This window comes from Jatropha curcas, chromosome 4 (genome assembly GCF_041381405.1).
Source record: "Jatropha curcas cultivar XTBG-Jc1 chromosome 4, XTBG_Jcur_1.0, whole genome shotgun sequence".
NCBI classification, from domain to species: Eukaryota; Viridiplantae; Streptophyta; class Magnoliopsida; order Malpighiales; family Euphorbiaceae; genus Jatropha; species Jatropha curcas.
The window spans coordinates 23,987,382-23,995,254 of record NC_143154.1 but is presented as its reverse complement, the minus strand read 5'-3'; the positions used below and the strand labels follow the sequence as shown (position 1 = coordinate 23,995,254).

The 7,873-nt window shown below is 24.7% G+C and overlaps 1 protein-coding gene across 3 annotated transcripts; it reads left to right on the top strand.

Moving 5' to 3' along the window:
- Positions 1–242: 242 nt before the first annotated feature.
- LOC105636166 (TPX2 (targeting protein for Xklp2) protein family) lies at positions 243–2,799 on the top strand. 3 transcript variants are annotated; one of them, XM_020680111.2, is made up of 7 exons: positions 243–351; positions 478–513; positions 1,668–1,709; positions 1,786–1,884; positions 2,044–2,103; positions 2,201–2,295; positions 2,443–2,799. In XM_020680111.2, the coding sequence occupies exons 1-7, from the start codon at positions 319–321 to the stop codon at positions 2,567–2,569; spliced, it is 492 nt and encodes a 163-aa protein (XP_020535770.1). In that variant the 5' UTR covers positions 243–318; the 3' UTR covers positions 2,570–2,799. The 3 variants fall into 3 exon arrangements, with proteins under 3 accessions (XP_020535770.1, XP_020535769.1, XP_020535771.1); XM_020680110.2 differs by having other exon boundaries at positions 247–351; positions 457–513; XM_020680112.2 differs by lacking the exon at positions 478–513 and having other exon boundaries at positions 249–351.
- Positions 2,800–7,873: the final 5,074 nt, after the last annotated feature.

Sequence of the window (7,873 nt, the reverse complement as noted above, 5' to 3'; positions counted from 1 at the left end):
AGTTAATAGGGAGTTTACTTTTTGAGATTTGCTATTGACTGATGAATAGCAAGAGGAGAGTTGAAGGAACATGGGTATGGTATGACAAATGATAGTGCATGAGAGGGAGATTTAATCAGAAAGTTTGGTGTAAGAAAGAATGCAAATGCTTGATAATGTTTGTGATGTAGCAACAGAAGGGATTTAGAAAATTACAAATCTCCAAACTTTTATATTTAAAATCCATTCTCTTTAGTGTCTATAAATTCATTTCAAGTTTTCACTTGTTAATCCAACCCATTAGAGAGAGAGAGAGAGAGAACTAGTAATTAATTAAACATGGAGAAAGCACACACAAAATCTGCACTCAAGGTTGTCTTTTTTATTTTTTATTTTTTAAATTTATTTTTTATTTATTATTTTCTAGGGATGAGATGCATTTCTAATTTTTTTTTTTTAATTTTTATTTTCACAAAGCTTATTAACGCTAGTTCACAGTCTAATGTTCCATGGAGCACTACTGCTAGAGGAATGGTGAGATATTGTTCCATCTCAATTGCATGCATATATATTTGGTCCTTTATTGCAGCTCCATTGCCCTACTTACTTACTATGGTTGTATTTAGTAATAGTTTTTTAAGTAGTTTTTAGCGTCTTAACTAAACTTTATTTTCTATAATGTCCGGTAATACAACGTTTGAATTAGTTTTTAGAAGTTAAAAATAATATTTTATAAAAGATTAACTCATGTAACATTTAACTTTTAGTGGTTTATGAAAAGCTATTCAAACAGCTAAACGTTACTAAAACAGCTAATAGCTACCAAACAACTAATTTTATCGAATAGGCCCTGAGTGACCAAATTAGCATTTGGTGTTAAAATGTATTGCTATACTTAAAAGAAAATTGGGATTAGAATTGAAAATTTGCTCATCTTTCTATTATTTTTATTGTTTTTCATTTTATTTTTTTATGTCAGAAATTGTTTTAAAAAAAATATTGATTCTGGATCGTTGACTTTTCATATATAGTAATAATGCAGAGGCAATTGCTCATTGGTTTTTTTTCAGTTGTTTGAAAATGCATGGGCATAATTTTGTTGGATGGTTTATTAACAACTTTAACTGTAGTTGAAAAGCTACCTTTTGCTAAGGAAAAGATATGGGAGGAAAACTTCACATGTGGTCGTTACTCTATCCCATCTATTTTGTTCTCATTTTTGGTCAAAAAAGTCTTTTTCTTTTTTCCTGTTTATGAAGCATTACATTTTATGAGCAAACAATTTTAGAATCTAAATCTAAAGGGTGGCTTGATTTGTTAATTACGGCTCGATTTTTGTAATCACGATCTTAGATTAAATTATAAAAGAAGTGAATTCAATACGATAAACAAAAACTGACTCGTGATATCACCTTATCTTATGGCTAAACCAAAGGTGATTGTTTTCTATTCCTTTTCTATTAGAAAATAAAATCAAAAGCAAAGAATTTAGGGTCACAAAACTTGTTTGCACATAGAAGTTTAGAACCCTAAAATTCTTTTCATTTCTTTCTGAACTTCAAAATATTGTTATTGCTAGCACTAGCTATCCAAGGAGAAACTATATTATTGTTTTAAATAAAAACTTCAAGTATATTTTTATTGTTTTAAATAAAATTAATAAGAGTACGAAGCAACGCTTGTCACAGGCAAAAGATGATCTCAAGGAGAAACTGTGTGACAAATCCAAGGTAAATCTTATTTACTCAACTCTCACTCTCTATATCTCCATTTGTGTCAACTGAGAAGCTACTTCACCATCAACAGGCAATCCCAAAACCTCCATCCAAGGAAAATACTAAGCCACAAGAATTCAAACTCCATACACAACAAAGAGCTTATAAACGTGCAATGTTCAATTATTCTGTGAGTAGCCTGAGAATGTTTATTTTTTAAAAAAATTTGCATGTATAATTAATAAATTTCACTTATATGATCATGTTTTGTTTCACTTAGAAATATACTAAAATAAATTTAATTCTTAATATATAATTCTCTAAAATGGCAAATGACTCAATAACTTAGGTTGCAACCAAGCTATATCTCATGGAGCTGGAAAAGAAACAGATAGAGAAGATCCAAAAGGTATATTTTATGTATGTAATTTTTATTATATCGATGATCACTAGTCTTAATTGCTAGATTTGATGGCAATAACACTAATATGAAAATTGTGAAGCAGATCATAGAAGAAGAAGAGGTTCGCTCCCTGAGAAAGGAAATGATTCCAAGAGCCCAGTTGATGCCTTTTTTCGATAGACCTTTCTTTCCACAAAGGTAAAATAATATGTACTAGGTTGGCTGTGATATTCATTTTTAAAAGGTTTGTTCATTCCTTTACTTACCAAATTTAGAGTTCTGAAGTATAACTGAACATGTGAAAGATGTCAAATTTAGCCTAACATACCGGTTTCTTTCATGCAGATCAAACAGGCCTTTGACAATACCTAGAGAGCCAAGTTTCCGAATGGTGAACAGCAAGTGTTGGAGCTGCAACTCTGGAAATGAACTCTACCATTTTCAACATGCTCATCAAGATTGGAACTACTAATTTTGGCGGTGTTTAATTTCATCCATCTTGTACAACATATCTAGTCATAGATTTTTTTTTTTTTTTTGTTTTTAAGTTTTGTGAGTGTGTTAATAATGTAGCAAGCAACATATTAGGTCTTTTAGGGGTTTTTACATTAGTTTGCCTTTACATATAGCCATAAACCCCTGCTTTCAATGGGTTTGATTAATGTTATTCTCACATCTAATAATGTGAATTTTATTTTTGCACTTCTGTTTCATTAATGAGTAAATGATAATGTCTCTTTTTTTTTTTTTTTTCTTTTCTTTTCTTTTATGTTTATCTAGAATATTGTTTGGAATTGGAGGACATATTTCTAATATTGATATAAATTTATGCTCTTAAATGAAAAAACAATTTCAATAAATTTAGATTAAATTGTAGTGATCAAAAGGCTCTAATATTGTTTTAAATTAAATTAAACAATTATAAAAAATAAAAATTAGTTGTTTTGGAATTTGTTTTCCGTTAAAATAGTAAAGCAAATTTGAAATAATTAAAAAATAACTCCATTCAGAAATAAAAAAACATAATTAGACATAAATTTTGGTTTAAGATTTCATTATTTTTACCATTAATCTCTTGTTTTGCACGATTTTTACCTTTGCATTTATTTTTTTTGATATTATGAAAAATTAGACAGTCTTTCGCATTTCGCGCTGCTATATAGTGATTAGGTGATTAGGTGTATGTTATAAATTTATAGAATCTCATATGCACAAAACTCATAAATTTTCTCTAATTTATGCACAACTATTATTAATAAGGGGAGAGAAACTGGAAATAGGAAGCCATATTAGAAGCATCTAATCTATATCTATCTATCTCTATTATATATAAAAGTGGGAATGCGGGGAATAATGGAATTGCAGATATTATCATTGTGAAATTTAAGATATTCTAAAATAACCTTAGTTTTAACTAATTAAAAAATTTTAACCTAAAAATATATATAATATTTCTATAATTTGATTGGATATTTTTTTGACATTTTTAATAGATAAATAAATATAGATAATTAAGTATTTCAAAATTTTAAATTTTTCTTGTTATTATCTTATTATGTCTAATTTTATTTTATTTTATTATATTATTATGTAAATTATTAATAATAATTTAATAATTTTTGATAATTTATTATTATTGTTATTATATATAATTTAGATTCAACACTATTATTTTAAATAATATATGTAAATGAGGCATTTGAAAATTTTTACATTTTTTTGAATTTATTTTACATAAAAATATATCTAGCTGATTCAGATTTAATTTAAAAAGGGTATGATTAAATTTTTTTAATTACAAATTGCACTCTAATTTGGTTAGCCAAAAAATAAAATAAAAAATTATTATTTTTAAACATCTCGAATTTAATTAGTTATATTGATATTCTTATATAATTTAAATCCTATTTCTATTAAAGAATATAATTTTATTAATAATTTTTTATAATGCTTTCATGATTTTGATTGACTAAAAAAATTAAAATAAAATAAATTATTATTTATAAATATTTAATTTAATTTATTAGATTGCTTTCTTATTCTATTGTTAACTTATATTTATTTACTATAAGAGATTACAACGAAAGTTATTAACAAAATACGTATATTAATTATAAAACGTATAATAGAAGCTACATGATGATTTTTATAAATCAATTTAGTTTTTCTTTAAAAAATAAAATAAAATAAAAACAACTAATGTATACTAAAAACTGTATGAATCAGTACGTTAATATAGAATCAAAAAAAAAAAAAAAACTATACATGTAAAGTGTAATATAATTTAACCTCTCAATCTAAATAATAATTTATACTTTAATATTATATAAATAAAAAATTAAACGAGTATGAAGAATGAACATATAACGAACATAATCAATGTGCAACGCATATTATAAAAAAGACTAGTAACACTGAAAAGGGAAAGAAAGTATATCATCACCGTACTATTCGTCGAATACAACAACTTGAAACGTATACAAGATTATCTCTTGTATGTATGTACATATGTTAAATTTCTTTTTGTTTTTTTTTTTTCCTTTATTGATAATTGTGAATCTTGTCTAAATAGACATCTTTCTCATCCAACGATAAAAATTCTTTTTGTTCTTTGAATTTTATTAATTTTTTGCTTACTTTTCTTTTGAAAAAAGCCGTTGAGCCAGCATCTCGAATATATGACATACTTATAAATTGAGTTTGCTTCAATCTTGTCATTTTCTTTAGCTTATCGGCAAATTGAAGTCATATTTTATTCTTATGTTAGTTTAATTATTATGCATAAATATATCCCATTTATAATTTTTTTTTATCAAGCTAGCTTTGCTTAAATTTGTGTGGTAATTTATTTATAGTTTATTACGCATAAATCTCGTTAATTTATTTGTGTGTTAGTGTGTTTTTGTTATTTGTGTTTTATTAAGTTTTGGTTTCCTTTTCTTTGGAAAAAAAAAAAAAGATATTTTGAAAAAATCTCCGAATTTTCTAACTGCTACTATCACTTCAACCTCTCTTCTTTTGAAATTTTCTTGTACCTAAGAAATCCAGTCTTGGAATTAGAAAGTTACACACATAAGCATAACCTAGGTTAATATAGTTCAAAAGAAAGAAAGTCAACTGAATTCAAAATCAAAGATTTTTCTAAAAAAAAAAAAAAATAGCTGTGGAAAGTAATAAAGGAATTAGAGATCTTAGTAAGTATATGCAAAGTTTCTTTTTGAAAATGATGAAAATGAAAACCTTAATTAATTAATCAATAATTAATCTCAAAAATCAAGGAAATAAAAATAAAATTGATTTTCTTTGTAATTCATAGAAAATACGAATATTACTAATTGCTGGGTCACTTACTAATTAGACAAATCTTCTTATAACAAGAAGGATCGTTATTACTTTATTTTAATAAATTAAAATAATGATTAATATTGCTAATCAAATTTCACTTACAAAGAAGGATCCCTTGTAAATTCAACAATAATTCTCCCGTAAAAAAGTTGTAAAATATAAATTCACTGATAAAAAAAATTGAAAATAAAAAGCTAAAGCCAACGCGATAGAAGAGTCAAAGAAGAAGATGAAGATGAGGAAAAGAGTTGATTCTTATTGTATTTAGGCTAGTAGCTTTTGAAGAATAAGAATGTTCCATTTTGATTGAGGAATCAATTGTTTTTGGGAGGGAAGATTACTTGAGGTCTCTTTTAATTTTTAATTTTTTTTTCAAACCCTAAACCTAATCCTATTTTGGGGCTTATATATGTGAGATTGAAAATAAAGTGCTCCATAAATAAAATTAAGGTTATTTTGGAGTGATTTTGTAACGAGGTTAAAATGTTAAAGATATTTTTATAATTTACTAATTTTTTGTATGACGTGCGTTGCACGTTAACTATGCTCATTATATATTTATTTTTTTATCTATATAATATTAAAACATAAGTTTATTTAGATTAAAAGAAATACAAGTGGTTAATTTGTATTATACTTTAACTACTTACAATTCTACTTCTTTTGTATATAATTCTATTTTTATATAATGAAGTACTCTCAAAATAAATTTCAACCCAATCCCTAAACCTAATTCTTTAGTTCCTAATTTATAAATATAGATTTTTAAAATCATAATAGGTGCCCAAAAATAAAACCAAGCTACCACTTAATCTCTAACCCATGCCTTCAACCTCAAATTAATATATATATACAACTATAATAAAAAATAATAATAAATTATTTTTTACTGCTAGGTAGAAGAAAAAAAATGAGACGATAATTTGAATTAATAATGGAAATCACTTTGTTATTGTAACAGTATTATTTATACAGTATATCAAAGAAAGTTAGAAAGGAATATATGCACATACCTACAAATTCATCAAATCTAAAATTTGACCTAAATAGAACTATATAATTCTAGTTTTTTTTTTTCAGTTTTTTAAACACTATTTTCTTTTAAATCAACCAGATTTATGATATAAGAGAAAAAATATCAAGAAAATTAAAAATGTTTAATCATCAATGGACCATCTATTTATTACAAAGGGATATAAATCTCTTTCTAAATTAAAATAATAGTAATTACAAATTATTTAGTCACAAAACATAAAATAAAAAATTATTATTAAAAATAAAACTCTTTCAAAACGCATAACAAAAAAATATTTCTATGTATATAGATATATAAATATACCAATAATATATTATATATATTTTTAAATTAAAATTTTTAACTGTTTATCAGATTTAATTATGTAAATTTTATTTAAAAATTTACTTTTTAAAGAATATATACAATAAAATCTTGAAAAAAAAGAAAAATATTAATAAAAATAATATATATATATTTTCTTTTTTTATTTCTCCTAAATAAAATATTACATACATTCTATTTGAAAATTTATTTAAAAAAAATACATGCAATCAAATCATACAAACATAAATAAAAGAAAGAATATTAATAAAAAATATATTTCTTTATTTTTTTATCTATATCCTTAAAGAATTAAATATTTAATAAATAAAATATAAAAGTATTTCAAATGTCTCATTGTGTCATATATATTTATTAAAAAAAAAATTTAGTAAAGATAAAACTTAAATTTTTAAATGCTTAATTTATGTATATGTATTTATTTAAAAAACATTTTTTTTAATTCATTAGGAGACATAATGGGCTGAAATAACACTGCTGGCTACAATAAGGAATAACCCTCTATTCACTAAATTGGTGAAAACACTTATAGTCGAGATGATTCGAACTCGAGACCTCTCACTCCTCACATAAGTGAGAAGACTATCAGACCACACATGATTAATTTATAAAATAATTTTTATAAATATATTATAATAAAATGTAATTTTTTAATTGGCTATTATTAAGGTTATTTTAAAATATTCTAAGTTTTATTAAGATCGCTATCAGAAATCTCATTATTCTTTCTTCCCAATTTTATATACAGTATAGATAGATAGATATATATAGTTGGGCCAGAATGAGAAACAATTGAAACGTGGCTAGGAATGTACAAAACCACTGATCAAACCAAATTAATCCATTTTGATTTGATTTGGTCAGCTTATTTAATAGAAGTCCGATTTATTGCCTTAATCAATTTGAACTGAAGTTATTATTGGTTGGGCTCGGTTTCATAGAAATTAATAGGTTAGATTTAAATCGAACCGATAAAATAAAAATTGACTGATTCGGTTCCTTTCAGGCCCGAAAAAAAGTTCGGTCCCTATTTTTCACCTTGTTTGCTCACCTCTAGATACAGGGTCCAGC